At 43.3% G+C, this 23,052-nt stretch overlaps 1 protein-coding gene across 1 annotated transcript in view; it reads left to right on the top strand.

The window, feature by feature from the left end:
- Positions 1–4,378: 4,378 nt before the first annotated feature.
- The window catches only part of DHX35 (DEAH-box helicase 35), a 59,255-nt gene continuing 40,581 nt past the window's right edge, over positions 4,379–23,052 (top strand). The window contains exons 1-6 of the mRNA XM_045194725.2: positions 4,379–4,439; positions 9,816–9,949; positions 13,696–13,788; positions 14,925–15,002; positions 20,610–20,714; positions 22,647–22,708. Of these exons, the coding sequence (XP_045050660.2) occupies positions 4,400–4,439; positions 9,816–9,949; positions 13,696–13,788; positions 14,925–15,002; positions 20,610–20,714; positions 22,647–22,708 (512 nt within the window). The 5' untranslated portion in view covers positions 4,379–4,399. The remainder of the gene's footprint in view (positions 4,440–9,815; positions 9,950–13,695; positions 13,789–14,924; positions 15,003–20,609; positions 20,715–22,646; positions 22,709–23,052) is intronic.

The following is a 23,052-nucleotide window of genomic DNA, read 5'->3' as shown; positions in this document are numbered from 1 at the left end:
GGGAGGGGGATGGTGGGTGTGGGAAACTATTTGGTTCAAAAATATTTGTTGCCACTCCCTGGGAGAGAATTGTATTTCTTTATCTAATGTTGGACTTGGCCATTGCTGACAAGCTTGTGAATATTTCAGTACATGGCTAAAAGATAAAAGCTAACTTAAAAAAAACGTAACCACACTACCACGATCACACCTAAACAACTTTGATAAAAATGCCTCCGCGTCATCAAATGGTCAGTATTCAAAGGCAGTTGTCTCATTTTTTTTCCTCCCTGCTCATTCTGTTTGCATCAGAGATCCGTACAGTTCAAGGTCAACCCGATCAGACTGCAGGGTCAACATTCTTTTGAAAGACTTAGGGCGGCCTCTGAAGAGATGGCCTCCCCACCTCTGTGGGTGGTTGGGGTGGGGAGTCTCTAGTCTTTACTTACGGGACTTAAAGATACAAGATCATATCAATGAAAATTTACATGACAAAAAAATCCAAGGGTGAGGATGGAGTCAGGAATGAGGCTATAGGTGCGTGGCACAGTGACCAGCACACCTACTTTGGGTAGGCCACACGTTTAACTTTAAGTTTTCAGTGGCCAGCGCAGAAGGAGAAACCTGGTTGGATCCACCATTCACAACATCCCTAAGATGAAGGCAAATCCAGGTATGGGAAGAACAATCCTCAGCACTAAAAACCCGGTAAGAATTCCTCACAGGCATCCTCTTATCTAATGATAGTTAAGCATCCTGCTAATGAACACAATGACGGATACTCTGGGTGTGCCCAAACACTAAACTCCGCAACAGTAGCTGTACAAACTGACTTGGATGTATTCACAGGTGTGTGAGTGTGGAACATGTGCCGTATGTCGAAATGTTCAGATGAGCCTTATTACACTGGGTTCACTGGTGCCACACATGCGGAAACCTGCCCCAGTTTGCCTGGCAGAGTGGCAGTTCGAGCCGGTGAACACCCTGTTCGTTCTCAAGTGTCCCTGTTTAAACAATAAAGCATTGCAGCCTTCCCATCTCGAAAGCTCCACACTGGCCTCAGCAGGCCCTCCCCAGCTCGTCCGACTCCACAGATGCTCGTGTTCCCCAGGCCAGTGTGGCAGACTGCCCTGGTGGCTGGGTCTCCTTCCCAGTGAATCTCTCCACGCCTCTGTGCCCAAATCCTTGGTGCTAAGCAGACACTGATGCTAACATGTGGGCACTTGCTGCACCTCAGACTCAGTGGAAAATCCCAGTACGGTACAATTCAGTACCATATCTGGCTTGATGAAGTGTAGGCCCCAGGGAAGTTAGGATTTTTCTTAGGAAGCCAAGAGTTCTAACACATGACTACCAGGATGGTGTAGTGGACGTCTGTTATTTTTACTTCATTCATCCATTTACCCTCTAGGTCTGCTCCTCAGATCTCCCTTTGAGGAACCATTCTCATCCCAGCTGTTAGTCCATGTGGTTCTGGTGACGCTGACCACCTGTCTTGTGGTGGAGCGTGGCCTAGCTGTAAGTGATCAGGGATGGACACGTGGCCGGACGTGTTTGCTGTGAGTTTTTGGAAAAAGCCTTGATGCCGAGAGGATGCGGTGGCTAAGCTGCAAGGCCATCTAGTTATCACACAACACCTGGGTCACTAGAAGACAGAACAATATGATTACAAAAGCATGGTGTCTCAAGTCAGAACTACTCTTGGACTTTACATAAGCCATTTTTGCTTAAGTGAGAACATCACTTGTTACATAAAAGCGTTTACGGGCACAAAGACAAAAACTCCTAAATCTGCCTCCTACACGGGGCCAAGATGGTGGGCTGGAAACAGTTCAAAGCGGAAAGTACCGGCTACCACAGGCACACAAAAACTTCTATCATGTACTCACGAAACGTGATTTTGAGGAGCATCTTTCTGGAAAACCTATTATCATGCAAAAGTTGCAAAATGTATCCTTATGTAAGAAAACGATCAAACTTTGATGAATTGTTGGCAATGAACTAAATAAATTTTGGATGCCATCTTAAGACATAATGGTTTTAATTTTAGAGTTGTTATTTTAGGCCATTCTTTCTGAAAACAGTTAATTAGGCAGGATAAGAGAGTTTACTGAGACCATCCTTGGCTTTTGACAGTGAAACCAAACCATCAACATCTAGGTTATTTCTTAGGTGTTTTCTCCAATAGACACCTATAAGCAAAACTACCCATTAGGGACAGTGGGACTTCGAGAACTTTCTGTGGCAGGTAAACTAATTCTCATCTAGGAGAGTTAAGCTCTGATGGTTTTAAATGGTTCATGTGGTTGGAAAAAAAAAATAATAAAACACTATCCAGGGAATTAGAAAGCCTGAGTTCTACTTCCAGTTCTGATGCAAAATTAGCTCATTGATTCTGACCAAGTCCTTTTAACCTCCATGGGCCTCAGAATTTATTCTATAAAACGTATTTAGACTAGATGTTTTAAGAAATTTTTTTAAATAAGATTTTATTTGAGTCAAACTGACAACATATACTGGGGAGTAAGATTTCAAATGCTTTTCCAGCCTAGACATTGACTGAAGTCTCCTCCAGCTTTACTGCCTCTTTGCAAATAGGAAGACTTTATATAAATCATATGAATAATTTATAAAATACGGAATAAAAAGTGACATTTATTGCATTTTCCTCTGTATTCATGTATAAACTCTGTTTTCTGTACTTGAGCCTTTGGTGAAATAAGACAAAAATAAAACAAGGAAGAATCCATGTTATGAAGAACTTTAAAAAAGTATACAGCATGGTGTTCACATATACATTTACTCAATAGGCACTTTTGTTATTGGGCTAGAAATATGAATGTGACATGGTCCTTGTCCTTAAGAAGCCTGCAGTGTAACAGTGGAGATTAACTACAGTTCCACTAAGCAAACGTTATCACACAGTAATACATCGAGCACACAGGTTCTGGGTCTACAGAGAGGGGGATGCTTAAGCCAGATAGTGAGTTTAGAGAAGTCTTCTTAGAGCTGACTACTATGAGGATGTGTTAAAGGATGGATGGAGAGTTCTAGGCAGAGGGATTATCAGGTATTGCATCCTATTTTCATTATTATGGAAATAAAGAAGGTATTTGGAAAATAAATGTATGCATGTAAATTTAGATCCCCCCACCCCCACCCCTTGGTGAATATGGTCTATTCGAGTTAAGGAGAGCTAACATGGTTTGAATACCTGCCAGGTCTTACGCTGTGTTAGGTATTTTACATGTTATCTTATTTAATACAGCCTTTTAAAATATTAGATGACAGCCTGGAGGCAGGAAATGGCAAAGTTAGGATTCCAAGTCATGTCTACTTGTCTCCAACTGTTGAGCTTTCCATGGCTATGTCATTTCTCTGAAAGGGCGCATAATTTTCTTCACAGCTCTGAAAATGCGTAGGTTCTGAAGCCTCTCCCTTCCAACTAGTTGCCTACCCATAAAATTGTTCCTTTAACTTGAGCTTATTAGCTCTCCTTAGTGAACTTGTTCTCAAGCTTGTTGATTAAAAAGAATCATTTGAGGGGCTTCTTAAAATGCGAGTTCCCAGGCCTTGCTCCTGGAGATTCTGACTCAAGAATGGACTGGGGACTAGTACTTCTATTTTAAACAAGCATTCAAATCATATAAACAATCAAATTGTAAAAAAACACTGGGTTAGCGTCCTAGCCAACTGGTCTACCCATTTCTAAGCCTCTTAGTCCAAACCATGTTTATCCCCGGTTTTCAGCATTACTCCCAAATCCCCTGAAGACTTCCTTCCATACCGTTTACCATTGTTTTCTTTATTGATAGTTATAAACACTACTGTTTACCGAGCACGTATTTACTATTCACTCTCGCCTCCACCTCGAACACGAAGGAAGGGGCTGAAACTGCAGTACGTGGGCGCTCCGGAAATATTTACTGAACCAGCAAACCCACAAGGCAGTTATTATTATCCTTCAACTTAAAACTATGGGGGAGAGTAAAAGAGAAACAGTAAAACGGTCATTTTGGATGCACTGTCCCCGTTCCCACTGCCTGCCAGCAGTCCCTTCCCAAAGCTCGCACTTCTGAGGCGATCGTACGCCAGCGAGGCAACGCCACGTGCCTAGAACGGCTACTTGGAACGGTGACCCGCTGAGCTAAAGCGCCGTCTTCACCAGTTTGTGTGTGGGGGCGGGAAGGGGGGGAAGGGGTGGATCCCGCCGGCCTGGAGGCGAGGCCGGAACGCTCGCGGTGGACTAGCGGTTGGCTCCGCGGTGCAGACGCGTGGCTTGCCTTGGGGGCGTGGCCGTAACACCAAGGGAACCGGCGTCCTAAACTCCACGCGGGCCACGCCCCCCGTTCCCTCCCGGTGCTGACGCACTACGGAGGGGTAGAGGGGAGGAGCCTTGCTCGTGACCTTTCACCCCAGCATGGCTGCGCCCATGGGACCGGTGAAGTTCTGGCGACCGGGTAAGGCTTTGTGCAGAATGCCGGGTACATGCGGCGAACTGACTTTGGTTTTGGCCTGGATGCCGGCGTCCTGGAGCCTGCGGACCTGCTCGCAGGCCTAGCGTCGGCCGATTGGCCACAGCTGCCTCGATGCTGGTCGTCTCAGCGACTCCGACGCTCACAGGGGTCCAGAGGGATTGGGGGGATCAGCTCCCAGCCTGGGCAGAAATTCTCTCTGTGACCTTGTTCGAGTCTCCCAGCGTCTCTGGGCCTCGTTTCCTCACTCCTGATGCCTGTCTTGCCCAATCCACGAGTTGGGGAAACGCTAAAGCGCCCACGCGTGTCCTGTTACCGCCCTGGGGCTAACCTGGAACCAGATAGGCGGTGCCACTCAGAATTTAGGAGCTCAAGCTGTGGAATCAGACTGCATGGATTCCGCTCTGCTTGTGGTAGCAGAGTGCCTTTGGGCAAATCACTTAATCCTTCTGAACCTTAGCTTCCTCAGCTGTTAAACGGGCGGAATAATAACGTTTATCCTTGAGCTTGAATAAAGAGCACGACGACTTGTCTGACGTAGAGTAAGTGCTCATAAAAAGGTAAAGTAAATGTCTTACTTTGTTTTAGGGTGGTTTTTGTTCACTCCGATTGTCTACCAGAAAGTGAACTCCTTCATATCGACTGACATGGACTTCCTCTCTTGCAGGCTAACACGAATCTCAGTCCTAAAATGCTTTGCTTGTTTTGTTTTAATTTTCTCTACAAGGGTTTTATTGAATGTGTACATGTGAGACCCTCCTAGATGCATTACTTCCTCCCCTTCCATGAGTTTCTACTGAAAAACAAGTTTCCACCCCCCACTGCTTGCACCTCTGCAGGTCTGGATATGCAAAGTATATTGCAGCAAAAATGAAATGAGACATAGAGAAGGTAAAACAAGGAAAGTTTTTAACTTTAAAGGGTATTTTAGAGTGGGTCCCTGAAATTCGGACCATGCACCTAAGTGATGGGGGAGATAAACCCATGCAAGGGATGTGTTAATTCTTTTTTAAAATCTGTAGTTTGTCACTTAACAATTTTATGATTCAGCATTTCAAAGTCATTAGCTAATTATCTATCTATCCTGAGTTTTATTTGCAGCCAAAACTAAGCTCCCATTAGGTAACAAGGGTACCTGCCCTCTGTTTTTTCAAGCCTTTAATCATGGGTCAAAGTGCGAAGTATAATAAAGGCCTGAATGAACTGTTGAAAATCAAACCAGGATATTATTTTAAAGAACATGGGATTACTCTAAGAGTTTGATTCCATTATTTAGTTTATTCATTGACGGTATACTTGCTGTACACCAAACCTTGTAGTCAGGAGACAGATATAGAAGACCAGGGCTCTACTTGCTCTCAAGGTTTATTCTCTGTCTCTCAATTATACTATGAAGTTGGATACCCTTTAGAAGAGATTTTAAAACGAGGCAGAAAAGTGGTGGTAAGGAAAATGGGCTCTTGAGTCAGGCGGTAGAGCCCGTCCTTCACTACCATGTACTAACTCGGTGATTTGGCAAAGTCACTTAAGTGCTCAAAGTCTCAGTCACCTCATCTATAAATTGGACATAACACCTACCCAAAGGATTGTTTTGAAGACTAAATGAAAGTACATGTACAGCTGTTAGCACCAGACACATATTAACTATTATAATTATATGGAAGTATAGAGGAGAGGGAAAGATTGAATGTGTGGATATGAAGTACTTCATATCGCTAGTGATATTTTTTTAAAAAAATAGTGATGTTGTTTTGAGGTGGACACTGAAGCACAAGTAAGATTTTGTTCCACGGAGAAGTGGGAGAATGGAGCTCTAGGCAAAGGATGCAACACGAACAAAGGCAAAGTGCTATGCATGCCTCAAGAATGTCCAAAAAACCAAAATAATTGAGTAGTGTGATGGTGTTAAGTGGTGGGGAAAAGGATGGGGCAAAGTAGGTTTATAGTTTTTCATATGGAAAACAATACAGTAATAAATAATACAAGAACAAATATACAAAGAACATACTGTGTTTTGCATACTCACAACTGTAAACCAGTACTTTCTCCCCACCCTGTATTTTGGGGTTTAGCAGGAAATGAAGCTAGAAAGGTAGGGACCTCGTTGTGAGAGTTGTCATGGCAAGTTAAAGAATTTGCCCTTCATTGCTTTTAGCAGGGGATGACACACGTCCCTTGTGTGTCTTAGAAAGATAACTTTGGCAATGCTATGCAGAATGGTTGGGAGAGGAAGTTAAAGTCAGGAACTCCCTTAAGAGAAGGTACTACTAAAACTGAGGAAGGATATTGAAAGCCTTAGTTTTTTGGCCTGGGAGCAGCGAGGAGGGACCTTGTTGGAGGGACATTTTAGAGGCAGACGTATGAGAAGGTAAAGTCAGTAATGACTCAGATTTCTGGGTTAGGTGACTATCTAGGTAAGTGGTTCTCAAATTTTGCTGCGTAGTTGAATCACTTGGGAAGCTTAAATATCCTGCTGTTCTGTCAGACCCTATGACACTAAATCAGAAGTCGGGAGGGCCAGGAACTAAAAACATCAGTGTCTTTTAAAAAGATTCCCCAGCTGATTCCAGCATGTATCAAAGTGTGGGAACCACTTGTCTAGATAAATTGTTGTCATTAGTTGAGGTGGGAATGGATTTAGAACACACTTACAAGGCCCTAAGTTTGTGCTAGTCACTTTTGCCTGTATCATTTTATTAAACAGTCACACTAAGTCTACGATGGTGGTATCACTGTCATTTGACAGGGGAAGAAACTGAAGTTCAACGTATGAAAGTAGGATGTGAAGGTCAAGTAAGGGATTGAGGCTAGACGTAAGGCTAGATGTTAGAATCACGAACATATCCTCTAGGCTGGGAGCCACACCGTCAGGTAGCTACAGGGGCCTTTCAGACAATCTGAATAAGTGAAGCTGTTGGTTGGAAGTAATGCGGCGTAGGGGACTGTGGCAAACTAGAATGTGCACGTAGTGATATACACCCGAGCTTGCATGTGCTAGCGAAAGCAGGAAGTTGTAGTTAGTTCTACCCAATCGTTGTCATGTGGGCTCACAGTTGCCCGATTTTACATCTAATATCCAGATTCGAATGGGAAATTTTTACATGTTTTAAGTGAACTATTTCAAACATTTTAACCAAGGCACTTCTGGGGACCTTGAGTGACTAGTTTGTGATCTCTAGCAATTTGTGGTATCTGCCTGAGAGCTCTGTCTGAACTGCCTAAGATTTCTGTTTGACCAGCCCAAGTGGATCGGAAGGGCCTGGCCATTTTTCTTCACTTAGTCAACAAATATTTCGTGATTGCTGATTACACGCCTGGCAGAAACTTGATAGCAACAGCTTTGGGGATTTTTTTTGGCCTGGCCTCCAGTAAAGAATGTATTGTGCTGTGGTCCAGCAGGCGTACACATGCACCCCTGAAAAAAGTTGTACAAAAACAGTATTCCTCCCTGGGACTCGGATGCCTTCTATTCTGTTTCTAGTTCACTATTAAAAAATGCTGGTCATGATTCACTACATTAATTTCATAACCCACTAATGTGTCACCACTTAAACTGAAAACTGAGAGGGAATGCTGGATTGAGAGGGTTGCTGTTAATCAGCCTTTTTTTTTTTTAAGATTTTATTTATTTTTAGAGCGGGATGAAGGTAGGCAGACAGAGAGGGAGAAAAACATAGATGTAAGAGAGAAACTTCAATTGGTTGCCTCTCGTACCTCCAGAGTGGGGACCGAACCCATTACCTAGGAATGTGCCATGATCGGGAATCGAACCTGCGACCCTTCTTCACTTTGAAGGACAATGCCCAACCAACTCAGCCACACCAGGCAGGGCCATTTATTAGATTATTAAAGGCATCTGGGACTCCCCAATATGTAAACCTAAATCATTGGGCTAAATATTGTCATAAATATTCTTGTCATAATATGATGACAATATTCTTGTCATAATATGACATAAATATTCTTGTCATAAAGTATGTACTTTCACATGCCATCACAGATTCTGAGTTCAGAAGACCTGCAAGATCATAACTTTGGGTAATTACCCCTGTAGCACCCCCAAAAGGAGGCTGTGCAGCATGTTTGAACGTCCAGAGAAGTTTTTGTTGCTGCACGGAGGCCCCGTGCCGCCCCAGGGCTGAATAGCTCTACCTGTTGGGTTGAATTCTGAGCCCTGTGTCATTTACTGATTACTCTTACTTCTGTCCTTGGGCTGCACAAACAAACGGGCATGAAAAGTGATGGAAGTGATCATAAAAATGCTTCTCCGAAGGCACTTTTCTTTTCAGGCTAAAAATCTGTGGTACCTTGAACAGTTTTTCACTTTGGGATATGGCTTCCCTATCCTTCACCCTCCTGAGCACCAGGTCGTCATTGTTCCTACCAAGAAGCTGCTGTGGAATATGCGGCTTAATCTGCTCGGCACAGTGTTTTCTTAGAACAGCACCTCCCATCTAGCCATTCCAATTCTGTGATTCAAATGGGGGCTGCCATTTATTGCGCCCCACTCCACTGGCCGTAGTTGATTGGCTCGGGCTGAGCATTGGACCTGTGCTGGGAGAAAAAGAGCCCCCCACACCCTTGGACAGCACACACCTGGGGCCCCCTGTCCCCTCATACCGGGTCTTTAATGTTCTCCGTAGCACTTACTGCCAGTTCATGCACTAAGTTACGTTCTGTCGGGAGGAAGAATAGAAGCAGCAGTAAGCTGCACGAGGGTAGGCCTGCCTCCACAGTGTTCGCGCTGTATCTCTGCACTTCTGGCCCTGCCGGGTGAGTGAACGAATGATTGGTGGAGGATCTGCGGGCCTGAGCCGTGGCACCGTCAGCGGCCCCGACTCCAGCTCCTGTAGAGAAGCCACCCTAAGGGACAGAGAGGACCTTGTTGAGAGGAGCAGAGATGAGAGAAGGAGAAAGCCCAGGCAGCATTTGAGTCCTGGTTCCTGTGGTCCGTGACCTTGCTGCCATCCTACAATACTAGGACTCATCCTATGCTTCAGCTAATTCCCACTGGGTTTCTGTCACTTTTGTTAAGGGTTAGGTGATAATACGGACAGGGAGGCCGGAACCGAAAACATGGTTGTCTGTAATGTACAGTTGTGTGAGGCCAATTGGGAGCCCACTGGGACTGGACCTCCTTTGTTTTTGAAACTGCAAATGAAGCCTACAGAGAATATTTTTGTATTTTTACAGGTATTATACTCTTCTACATGCTTTCCTGAAGTTAAAGTGTAATGTCTCCTAGTAGTTTGAGATTACATGTATTGCTTCTGTTGTATAGCTTCATCTTTGAGTTTGTAACTCGTGCGCATTTTTCTGTTTGCTGTGTCAGAGAATCTGAAAAGAAAATTTCTGTTACAGGTACAGAGGGCCCAGGTGTCAGTATCTCTGAAGAGAGACAAAGTATAGCGGAAAACTCTGCAACAACTGTTGTTTACAACCCTTATGCTGCCCTTTCTATAGAGCAGCAGAGGCAGAAGCTGCCGGTGTTCAAGGTACGTTGAATGGGCACGCTCAGCCTTTGGGCCTGAAGCCGCCCGCAAGGGCTTTACTGGCACTGGGGCGAGGAGGGTCCTCTTAATGATTCTTTAGAACACAGAGAACTCGAGACTCCCTTATCTGAAGGGATGAACTTTGAAAAGTATGTGTGTCAGTTAACCTTGTGAATCTTCAGAGTCCTTAAGATTTTTTTCAGTTAGATCTTCCGTATTGAAAACTGGAAGAAATGGAATGATGTTTTTTTTCCCCCTCTTTGTTTTCAATTACGGACAAGTTCAAACATGCAGAAAAACAGAGAAAATGGCACAGTGAACTTCTGTGCATCCAGCTTCAACACATTACCAGCACACGGCCAGGTTGGGCTTCCTTTTTCAGGGCCTGTTTCTTTAAACAAGATTAAATGGGAGTATGAGGTGCTTTCTGGTGAAGAGGTCAACTCCCACGGAGACAGTGACGGGATATCGGTGTGTTTATTACGTGCCATGTGCGCATCCAGATGGGGTTTCATTAGTCTGGTGAACTGGACGCGTCTCTCGTCATCTCACAAGACCAAAGAGTAAACCAGAATCAGAATGTGTGTGTTTACAGGGAGTCGTAGTTCAGCGCAGATGGACCCAATCCACGGACACACCTCCTCCCTGTTGCCAAGTCCACGTGGGAAGCCAAACTGTACTCAGGAAGTGGGCTCAGAGCCAAAGGCGATTTAGATAGAGTTGAAGGGCATTTTATTTACACAGCCCCTGCTGAAGGGTGATGAACGGTCCCAGTCCCGGCCTCACCCCATGCCTCTGGAATGACCCGAGTGGGTGTGGCCACCAGCACCCTGTCTCTCTCCTGGACAGTGCTGGGTAAGGCTGCCAAGTTCTTATACTTACGGAGTCCCATTGTCTAGACTGCTAACTCCTCTCTTATAATATGTTCTTTTTCCAAATGGATATTAAATGGCGGCCTTAATAATTTAGCCAAGTGGCTTGCGTTCGAGCCGTATGTGGCCCCAAACATTTTAGTCACTCGCATACTGCCAGTGTCTGGGTTTCCTTCTCGGGCGGTTAACCTCACCCATTCGGTGTGAATGTAAACCAGTCTGATCCCCAGGAGACCAGCTTACAGGCTCTCTGTGGCTTCCTCACCATGAGGGACACAGATTGAGCTGTGGTGAAGGGTCTGGACTTCAGAGTTCAAGCCCAGGCTTCCTCGTTTGTGTGCTGTGTGGCCTTGCTTTACCATCTGAGCTGCTGTTTTCTTACCTTCAACACGGGACTAATGGTACCTCCCTCATACGATTGTTATGAGGACCGGATGAAGTAATTCAGGCAGAGCGTTTAGCAAGATGTGTGACATGCAGAAAACATTCCAGTGCAAGGAAAATTATTATTTACCAGGTATTTAATTTTGGCATTTTCTTGATTGATCCTTGTCTTCCAGTGATAAGATATGATAAGTGAAGCCACAAGTGGAAAAAAAAGAGTCAACAAGAAGTTAGCATATATTGATGCAATTAAAATGGTAGGGAGAGGAGTATGTTACCGATAAAAAGCAAAGCAGAGATGAAGCATAGTTAAGATCTCATATGGTTTTAAAGATAAGTCTAGGAGATTTATTCATTTACCACTCCCCTGTTAAAACTAGAACTAAAAGTACCTTTGAAAAGAAGTTGGAACTGAAGCCTCAGTGCATCTGAAGCTCACCCCTTTTTCCCAGTGCCATCACAGGGTGGCTGCCTTCCCTAGGCCGGTGTCTCTTTGGGCCCCGGACACGGCCGTGCAGAGTTGTGCTCTTGTTCCCTCACACTCCGGCTCTTCGGAGCCCACTCGGGTCCTCCTCCGCACTCTCCGTGGCTTCCCTGCCTGTGCCTTTCCGTGGTGCTGTCATTTTCCCATTCTCCACACTGGAAATCTTCTCATCTCTTGAATGTCGTTGCATTCTTTCCATTTGCTGTGCTCTGCATTCAGCACACGAAGTATGGTTACTGCCTTCGGTTTCTCACTCAAATCAGCCTTGCTTGCTGCTGTCCCCTGTTCTCGAAACACAGCCTGCGCTTCTCCTCAGGTACAGCCTGGACTCCAGCTCTGCATTTGGGGCCTTTCACAGTGTGGCCCTAACGACCCCCTCAAAACCCATTTCCATGCCAAACCCAGAGCCTCTCCTGGGCTTTTTCCTGCACCCTCTGAATAGAGATTGTATAGTTGTATGGTTTGCTTATTTCCATCTTCTTTCTTTTGCTTGTGTTATTTCCCTTTCCAGGGATGCCTTGTCTGTCTCTCTGTTTGTATTCAAATTGTCTTTCAAGTTTTCCTTGGCTGTCCACGCATCCATTCATCCATCCCTCCAGTGGATGGATCTACCGTTTACAAAGTATCTGCTAAGATCCCAAACCTTTTCCCTTCCACCCACAAAAAAGAAAGCACAAAATGCACGCAACTGACAAGGAAGCATCTAGAATAGTCGTGAGGCCACCTGCTGCCGAATATCCTTAGAGTGCTTGTAAACATGCAGATTCCTGGGCCTCACCCTAGCCCTACGGAATCCCAACCCCTGTAGGGCTAGGGATCTTCATTTTTAACAAGAACCCTGAGAGATTTTCACACTAAGATTTGAGGACTACATAATTAGGCCCCAAGTAAGGCCCGATTAAACACCTAAAACAGCCATCACATTATTGACCCAGTGAGGCGATACCCGGCTCCTCCAATCTCCACCAGACATGTCGCTGCCCTGGAGTCCGAGAGCTGGGCAGTGATCGGAGTGGGGGGGGCCCGGGCAGGTTTCTGTAGAACTTCGTTCCAAGCAGGAGTGTGTCAGAGCACTTCCGTGTGCCTGCCATCGAATGTGGTACCGGGATGCATTCTGAAGCTCAGTAGATAGGATGTTGGAATTGTCTGTGACTTTCCAGGCCAGTCAGTGTCTTTGCTCCCCCCTCGTGGGTAAAGGAAGGCTCAGCTGGACTGCAGATGTAACTGGTGGGTGCTTTGTTGTGACTTTGGAGTGAGAGGTAGTGGTGAAAGCATATTCTTCTTGTCTGTTTCTTTAAGCGAGTTAATCAGTGAAAAACATTTTGATTAGGTGATACATGCTTGCTGTACAAAATCTAAAGCTCTCCCTCGCAGCCCTGCTTCCCAGCCACCCTGTTCCCCTCCTTGGAGACGGGGCAGGTACCAGTTTATTTTTCCCAGAGATAGTGTGTACATAAGATAGCAAGTGTGTTGTATCTACCCTTTAGTGCAAATTCTAATGCATTATTCACACTGTTCTGCACCTTGCTTTCTTCCCTTAACGTATCTTGTTGACCACTTCATGTCAGTATAAATAGACATTTGTTCTTTTTTAGTGAGTCCGTATGATTCCATTATTGGAGTGTTCCATAACTGATTTAACCAATTCCCTGTTAGTGAACGGTTAGGCTGTCTGAGCTTTTGGTCGTTATAAACAGTACTGTAGTGAGTGTGCTTGTATGTACATCTTTGTTCACACGTATTTGTATGTCTGCAATATGACTTCTTATAATTGAACATCTTGATTCGAAGGGTGTGTGTATGACATACTTTGGTAAGTTATTATACTTAATTAGAATTGCATCAGCTTACACTGGTACCAGCAGTACCTAACAGTTGGAAATACATTTTGATAGTTCTTTTAGAAATGTAGTTTCCTTTGGCAGACAGCTCATAATGTTTGAATGTCTTTGTTTAGGTCTTTTGAGAAAATGTATGGCCATTTACAATGTACGGTTCTGCTTTTTCAGCTTAGGAATCACATATTATACCTGATAGAAAACTACCAGACGGTGGTGATTGTTGGAGAAACAGGATGTGGGAAGAGCACGCAGCTTCCCCAAGTGAGTATGGATTTAGGTGTGTCTTTGCACTTGGATTCGTTTGGAAGGGTTTGGGAATGAGAACTTGCTTTACTATCATTTGCATTTTTGCAATCTTCTCTCAGAGAGGAAGTATTCAACCCAACTAGATATTTTTATTGAACTTCTGGGGTTTATAATTTCTTTGATTAGTACTGAAGTAACAGTCTTCGATTTTTTTAAATTCCAAAATAATAGTTGAACAACCACACTCTGAAAAGAACAATGGGGACAGATTGAAAGAGATGTAATGCATCATTTTTGTCCTCAAATAATTATAGTTGAAGAGGAGGAGTAAGATGAATTATTGCCATAGTTGTAAATAGAAATTGAAGAATTTAGAATTCTTCAATTTATAGAATTGAAGAGGGTTATAGAATTACAGAGGGACACAGGTGAAGGTTCATGTTAAATTATTGAGAGATTATCAGGGAATAATAATAATTAACAATAAAACTGATGATAAGTGCTACATACAATCATTTTAAATAATCTATTTAATACCGTTAATCTATTTTGGATTTGAAAAATGCATATAATCAAATAACTATGTAACCAATATATATAGCAAATAAGTACATAAGTGAGATAAACACATATAATCAAATTTTATGTACACTAATATAACTCATGGCATATGTGCATGTATGTAAAATCTAATTATTTTTATTTAATCTCCCAGAACTTTTGGTATGGTTGATATTTATATTGAGCCGTCTCCAAGCGTACTGTAAAAGTCTTTGTTCTGCAGATTTAGCACGGTTTTTTATTCTTCCCCTGTCCCCGGAGCGCTGTCCTCAGTGACTGACTCACGGATAGGTGCTGTGCCTTGAAGCAGCTGTAGTACGAGGAAGTTTTCTAAGACTGGGGAGTGAGAATGTTGAGTTTTGCCTTGGTTCTGATTATCATCAGCTCTGGTGTGAACTTGAACAGATTACCTACCATTTCCGAGTCTCAGAACCCTCATTTGCAAAATAATTTCCAAAACGTCTGTTGGGGCAAGAACCATCTGTTATTTCTCTTCTCAGTGATTTTAACACAGCACAGCGTGACCTTAGGGGAGATTCTTTCTGGAGAAGTGGTGGCAGATGTATGCTTAGATGGGACTTTTCTTGCAGTACCTCGCAGAAGCTGGCTGGACAGCGGAAGGAAGAGTTGTGGGCGTGACCCAGCCCCGAAGAGTGGCAGCCGTTACGGTGCGTTTCTGTTTCCTGTTTTTTTCATAGTGCAAAGACCCCGTCTTTGTCTTCTGTTTCAGTGACTTAACTTTTTTCTCATTTCTCAAACACTCCACGTGAATGTGACTTTGCTTCTTAAGAATTTCATTCTTCATTTTAAAAAGAACCGTGACCTGATTATTTCTATAGAATTGATCCCTGTATATTATGAAATTTTTAAGTAGTAATAAGTACAGAAGAAGTTAAAACAAAAAAGAGAATAAAAAAACCCCAAGTCTCACTGTCCAGCAAAAACATTGGGGACGTTTGTCTGCATCATTCCGGGTCCTCTTAGGCTCACGTACAGAAGAATGGCAGGATGGGTGGATACAAATAATTTTAGAAAAGTGGGATCAGGGCCATATATTTGCTTTTGCAGCATTTAACAGAAGAGGAAACCGAAGTGAAACAGGAGTAGTTATATTGAACTTTGGATACATATTTGTTCACCATGAGAGAGTTTATTAAATCTTGAAAACAAAAAAGATTAGAAAAAGCTTTAGGATGCTATTTATTTCTGAAACTATGTTATAGGTAGTTTCCTGCTGTAAGAGTAAACGAACACACTTTTTTCCATCTTTCCCCTCCGTTTGTTATAGATGCAGTGCTATACTTTTTATTCCAAGATTTATAAATAGACATTCTTTTCTGTAATCATAACTCCCACAGGTCTTTAATTCCAGTTCCGTTAGAATGTTCATCACTCATGACTCCCATTGCTCTGCCAACCTCGAATCACTCATTTTACTTTATTTCTTGATTAGCTGAATGTCACATGCCTGAGAATGTTTGATTATGTTCCTTGTTGATATAAAATTCTTGATTCCACTCTCCTTCCCTGGAAAGGGCGCAGACACTGTGACCCTGACTTTAAGCATGGAGGCGCCCTGGACAGAACTCTGAGGTCCAACAGGGGCTCCCCCCTGCCCCCGCTTTCCTGGCTGACTGTCCTGCTCAAATGCTTTTATGACAGTTTTTGCACCAGGATGTGTCTTGATGCTAATTGCTGTCTCATTTTTTCCTAAAATGGAAGAACTTTTCATCTTCAGGTTCAACTCTCTTTGTATCAGGCAGATTTTCTTCTATTATATCTTGGCATGTTTTTCTGTTCTGTTGATTTTATGGACTTTCTAAGAGTATCAATTAAGTGTATATTAGATCTTCTTTGTTTATTTTTAGTATTTATCACCATCTCTGGAATCATGTGCTCTTTTCTACTTTGTTTTGTGAGATTTCTTTAAGCCTGTCCACAGTGTTTGATTGTTTTTAGTCAAGTTTATTCTGTTTTGATTCTTTTATATCCCTACCTGTGTCTCATAGTTATGTCTTTTAATTTTTATTTCTTAATGGATAGAGAAGTAAATATTTAGAATGGGTGGAGATATTATAATACATCGTAATTTTTAAAAGCAGATAATGCCACAAACATTTTTTTTAAAGTCGAGAAAAATAACAGTGCTTTTATTAATTAACTGCCTGACACATTTCTGTAAATTTTTTTTTCCGTGCAATTTTTGGCCACTTTTCCATTGATCATCTCTGCACATGACAGTGATTTTCTATTACTTTCCTGCAGTGAGAGCAATACTTTTGTGTTACTCCAGCTTCTTCGTGTTACTCCTTCGTGTTACTCCTGGTTGATTCGGGTTTGCTTTTCATTATTGACATTGTGGAAAAGTTCCTTTAATTTTGTAACTGGCTGCTTATAGCATATAAATTGTAGGGATTCTTCTCAGATTTGGGGAAGGCCTTTCTAGAGTCTCGTGTCTTCAGACTGGCTTCTGATCTGTGCATTTGAGACATTGTTTCTCTTTGATTCTTCTTTGACTTTGCATCTGTTCCTCACCTTGTTTTTAGCTTCAGCCTGTGATTTCTTTGAAACTGGATTTCTTTAGCTGAATTCTACTTCTGGTTGTTTTTTTGGTGGGGGGTAATACTTTTAAAGTTTCCTTTTAAACTGCTTTTTTGCCTGTGTCCTTTTCTTTCCTTCTTTTTTCATTAGCTTTAATGCAATGGACTCGTATTAGTGTGTTTAATGGCCACAGGATTGTGAGGTTGTACCGGTCTGGACAGTGAACGTCCTCTCGCCAAGTCTCTTAACCTCCTGTGCTGGGCAGACAAGGACGAGGACGAGGACGAGGATCTGCCCGCACACTCCTTGATGAATGAAAAGTTCTGTAATGGCTCGAGATAGAATTCTCTGGGCTCTCTGACTTGGAATTTGCTGCCCGTTCCTGACTGCCTCTCTCTCAGCTCCCTCTGACCCCCTGTGATTCTTTGCTGTCAGAGCGGGTCGCCCACTGAGACATTTCCTACACCTTCAGAGCCTGAACACACTACCGCTCAGGTCTTCCGGATCCAGGGGTTGTCGGCCTTGGCTTTTAGGGTGGCCACGCTGACGTTGAGCGAGCCAGCAGCCAGCAGCCAGCTCTGGCTGTGAGGAGGCGGGGCTTTCCTCCTGGGTTCAGACCCACAGCATCTGGCAGCTGTCCTTCCTAATTTATTGTTGGGCTCCTATTGTTTCCTTCTTTCATTGGGGTGGAGGTTTTGGTTGATAATATGTTTTTTTCTTTTGTTGTTTTAAATCAGCTCTGAGAGAGGGCCATCTTTACCTGGACGAGGAATTAATTCTATTTTTGCAGTGTACTGAGTTTTAATTATTGTGCAATCTTTTTTTCCAAAGTTCATTTTCTAATTGTCTTTGAGTTAGAAATTTTTGTAAACATTTCCCCAGTCTTGTGTATGTGTGAAAATGGAGTAACAGTTTGGAAACCACGTCACCTTTTGTGTCACAAGAGATGACTCAGTTACTTAAATTTTTCCTATTTGAGATTTGGAATCCCAGCTCTTAATCAGTTTGCATTTAACTCCAGATTTATAGCCGTGGAATAATTTCCATGAAACCACATGCTCTCTCTGTAAAGAATCTAAAGTGTGTAATATTAATAGACTGTCAGATTTGAAATACAACATCTCAACAGTACTTTGTGTGCAGACCGAAATCTGAAAACAATCTCGGAGCCTCAGAACAGATCACATAAGCAGTGGCTTGGTGTCCGTGAGAGGCAGTTACCACTGAGCGTGTTCACTGAGCTCGGAGGGCCTGGGTTTGGCTTCACGGCCAGGCCCTGCCTTGCGCTGTGATTCTGGACAAGCTCTAAGCCTGTCTGACTTCATTTTCTTTCTTTGTGAAAAGGAGGGTATCTTGCCCACCTCGTGGGCTGTGTGCATATTTAATGAGATACAGTTTGTGAGAGCTTGGGGCACAGTACTTGCAGGTAGTCGGTGCTCTGTGATTGGTTTTCCTTTTTATCTCCCTTTCCTTATATTTATTTGTTTCTGTCAAAAAGATATTTACTCCAATTGATGAGGTTATTGGGAGTATTATAGAATTTAATAGAGGTAAAAATCTATTAAAAAGCCACTAGGTTATGACCTTTCAAATATCAAGTGGTGTGATCATAAATACATTTTTTAAAAAAGAGTTTGAAAATAAAATACATACTTTTTATAGCAAATATATATAAATAGTGAAATAATAGGACTAAGTAACTGGTTTGGCTTCTCCCTTATAGACTCAAATGATTATCTTTTTATGGAGAGGGTTGATTCATTTATATTCATTCTTTTAAGCCTATTTCCCCCGTCACCTCCAAGTAGTTCTGTGCACATATTCTCCATATGTACCACTTCTGAGATTTACTGTAGAGTGTTCTGTAGGGTTGGAATTGAAACAATAACAATAACAATAACAAAACTGTCCCGGTGAAGTACTGTGTATCGGGAAATGCGAGCTGCAGAGGTAGAGCAGTGTAGGATGAATTTCTGGTTTCCTAAGATGTTTTGAAAGACTGTGGTACAGACCAGCTGCTGGATGACTGATCTGTTTTGGTCCACCAGATCTGCAATTTCCAGTCCTTGGGCAGAGCCACTGCTGATGCTCATCTGCCCTTCAGTTTCTCAAGCGCTGATGGCCAGATAACCACTGGTGTGCTTGGCCCGGGAGCCGCGTGCAGGGAGGCTCTGGGCTCCTGGGCCCGAAGCTGCCGTGGCCCAGTGGCTGTAGCAGTGAACTCTGCTTCAGGCACGTCCTGTGACAGCCCACATTCCAAGCCCAGGACTCGGGGACTGCATGGGGAAGTTGCCTCGCACTGGGTGGGTGTGCCAGGTCCCCAGGAAGCCTCTATAGCAGGGGTGTCCAACCTGCGGCCCACGGGACGCATGCAGCCCAGGATGGCTATGAATGCGGCCCAACACAAAATCGTAAATTTACGTAAAGCATTATGAGATTTTTGTTTGTTTGTTTTCATTAGTATTTGTGTATTTGATGTGTGTCCTGAGACAACTCTTCTTCTTCCAGTGTGGCCCAGAGACGCCAAAAATTTGGACACCCTGCTCTGTAGTATTGCTTCCCTTTGGTTCTTTTCAGTAATTTATATAGTGAATGTTACACTCTTTATTTTAAACTAAAGTATAAGCTTACTGCTCTTCTCCTTTTATATTTATTATTTCAAATACTTCCTCCTAATAAGTTGATAACCTTTGACTGAGAAGTCTACCAAATTTATGGGCTTCATGATATATTACGCATTTTGTTCTCTGGTGTTACTGTACTATGGTAACTTGGATTCTCGGTTAATCTTCTCATGGGCTCATCTGCCCTTTGTTATTTTTAATCTGCATTCTTGTCTTTATTTCCTCTTTTAATGGTTTTGGTGGCTGGGACGCTGTGGCACGTTGTTTTAGATTCTCTTGCTCTGGAGACATCTTTTGCCTCCAAAGAGAAAATGAGTTTGGCCTGGTATTGAACTTGCTCATTCCTGTCCTCCTGCCTTCATGGTCCAGGGGCCAGTGGACGGTGCCCTATTTCAGGGCAGAGGACGTGAACATGTGCCCGGTTGGTGTACTGAAGGAGGCTTGAGGAACAGAGTGAATCTCGTCATGTCTGCTTTCCTTTTTGCTTTGGCCTCCAGGAAATTTAGAGCTGAGTTTGTAGCCAAGTTCAGTAACTTGGCATATCTGTGTTTTAAAAATTTTCTCATTGGCCTGAATCTTTGGAATTTCACCTGTCATTTCTTTGATCCTGATTTGTAAGATCTTTATGTGATTCAGTTTATGTTGTGAATATTCTTATAAGTTGCCTCAAGTCGATTCTAGAACGAGGGGGGGTATATAAAGTTAGTAAGCCACAAAGGTTATCCCACTTGTTCTCTACTGACCTGCCCCTTTTCTTTTCATTTTCCTCTGTGTTCACATGCTATTTAAAAATAACTGCCCTTGGTCCTGACTGGTGTGGCTCAGTTGGTTGAGAGTCTTTGCAAAGCGAAGGTTGCTGGTTCAATTTCCGGTCAGGGCACATCCCGAGGTTGCGGGCCAGGTCCGTGGTTGGGGCACGTCCAGGGGGCAGCTGACTGATACTTCTCTCTCTCACATCAATGTTTCTCTCCTTCTCTTTCTCCTTCCCCCTCTCTCTAAAAATAAGTAAATAAAACCTAAAAAATAAGTGGCCTGTAGGGCTTTCCGTAGTATGTACTCTGTGCAGTAATTTCCGTGTCTCTACTTCGAGCATGGTCTTTCTTCCCGCAGGTTGCAGGGAGAGTAGCTGATGAGAGGGGCGCAGTGCTGGGCCACGAGGTGGGCTACTGCATCCGCTTCGACGACTGCACTGACCCGCTGGCCACCAGAATTAAGGTGAGGTGCTCGGGCTGCTTTCCCTGTTGTAAATGGGGAAGATGATCACTTGGGGGAAATTAAACGCATACTGCAGTACTGTTGACGGGACCTTTAGTCTGCTGGGAGGTACGGATTCTTGAGTCGTGGCCCTGGAAGGACCTTGAAAGTAAGCCTTGGCTCTACGGATGAAGCGGCTGAGGGCCGGGGAGGTCGAGTGACTCGCCCGTGTTGTGTGCCCGGCAGTGGTAGAGCCAGGACTCGAAGCTGTCCTCTCTTATGTGTGTTTTACTGCTTTCCCACCGATCCACACAGCTGTTCAAACACAGAAACTTGTCTGTAAAAGGCCTAAAACCAGAGACCAGGTAGTATAGATTGATAAAAGTTTAGAACTTAGTTTTACTAGTTCGCACTTCCTAATTTTTACAAGATAATGGATTTTATATGTGTGTTCTTTGACCTGCATGCTAATATTAAAATAATTAGTGCCAATAATAATTAGCATACACCCCTGCTAACGGCGTCTACTGGGTACCACGGTGCTGGAATCGAAGTCTGATCAAATAGTACTCTGAAACCATGAATGAAAGTGCTTTGATGAAGTGAAAAGTGGTTATTTCAACTTCAGTTAACTTCTCAATTTGCAACAGAGGAATATTGAAAATAATCAGATGAGTTAAATGAACAATGTAGTGATTTGTAAAAAAATAATGGACCTTGTTTTTCAAATTTTGTATTTTGTTACCTTTACAGTCATTTTACTAGGTAAAGGGAATATTCTTCTGTACCTGTAAATATATTTAAAGTAGCTAATTTTTAGATAAATTTCAGTGGATTACATAACCAAATGATTATGTTTAAAACTTTCACAGAAAGCTTTTGTGTTCCATTTGGTCCTACGTTCAAGGCCCTCAGTTCTTAACTGGTGGCCTGTCGTTGGTTCTCAGTCTCACTCCAGGGTGTGAATGTGGCAGCTGGTACCAGTCCCAGGAAACATATTATGGGATGCATCTTGCTCTTGTAAACAAAAAGTGAAAACACTAAGGTACAGCCTGTGAGGGAGACGCTTAGCCCTGTTTAAAGTACTGAACTGTTTGTCGGTGAGAGTAACAGTACCTAATTCTTGCTGCATATTTCTAAAGCATTTTATAAACATTCATTAATCCTAAGTGATCATTGCTGGCACTCTCGAACACTATATCCTGGGTCCTGTGCTAAACACTTCACATGTACTATCTTACTCAATTCTCACAGTAACCCTTTGAGGTAGATACTTCTATCATTTCCATGTTGCAAATGAGGAATTAGGTCCAGAGAGGGCAAGTAACTTGCGCAAGTTTCACACAGCTCGTCACAGGTGGAGCCAAGGTCTGAACCCCCAGCCGTCTGACTCATAGCCCATGTTCTTAACCGCAGTCCCTTCCAGCCTCCCTACAGTCATGTCAGTTGAAGTTGATTACCTCAAGAGCTGCAAGCCCTTAGTTTTGGGGACATTTTAAGGACAGTTATGTCATACTCGTGGCATTTCCTTGGGCAGGCACAGGTTTGTCTTTACTGCCTGTTCAGCGATACCTGCGGAGCCGGCCCGAGGAAGTGAGGCTTAGCCCATGTTCAGACGGGAAGTGCAGGTGAAACTTGCCCGAAAGACTTTCAGACCCCAGCTGGAGATCTCACGTTCAAAGTCCTGTTTGTGAGCAGTTCCCTTGCTCGATAGCTAGAATGTTGGGGCATTTCCTCATTGTCCTTGTGGCGATTGTCTTGTATGCATGCTAGTGCAGAGGTCGTTTAGTTGCACTTGAACTTAAAAAAAAAAATCAATAACATACAGTATAAAGTGGCGGTGGGAAAGTGGAGACAACTGTATTTGAACATCAATAAAAAAATCCTGAGCTATAAAAAAACATATAGTATACATGGATTTTTTCTAAATTTTCTTATGTTTTTGTTTTTTAGTTTCTCACGGATGGAATGTTGGTCAGGGAAATGATGGTTGATCCTTTGTTAACAAAATACAGGTGAATGTCTTTTTCTTACGGTAACTTTCCCGAAGTTTGAAAAGTGCACAAGCACACGGAGAAGCAGTTGTGTTGGTAGCTGGGGTTCACGTCTGCGTACAGCTGCCCTGGAGGTTTTGTCCTTACCTTGGCTGCTTCGGCCCTGATGTCTTCCTCCGAAGTTACAGATGGTCAGAAAAGGGCAAATTACAGCCCTACGTACTTGAACGTCTGTCGATCTGCTCGTTTTGTCTTACGTCCACGAAGCTGCTGACTGGAGGGTCGCAGCACAGACTGGGCAGCACTTGGGGAATGCAGTCCTCAGAGTCCACGTACTTGCCCTTCCTCCCCGTGCTGTGTCTTGT

Source organism: Desmodus rotundus, chromosome 6, assembly GCF_022682495.2.
Source record: "Desmodus rotundus isolate HL8 chromosome 6, HLdesRot8A.1, whole genome shotgun sequence".
NCBI classification, from domain to species: Eukaryota; Metazoa; Chordata; class Mammalia; order Chiroptera; family Phyllostomidae; genus Desmodus; species Desmodus rotundus.
Note: the sequence above shows the minus strand (reverse complement) of the source record. Positions and strands in the feature narration are given on the sequence as shown.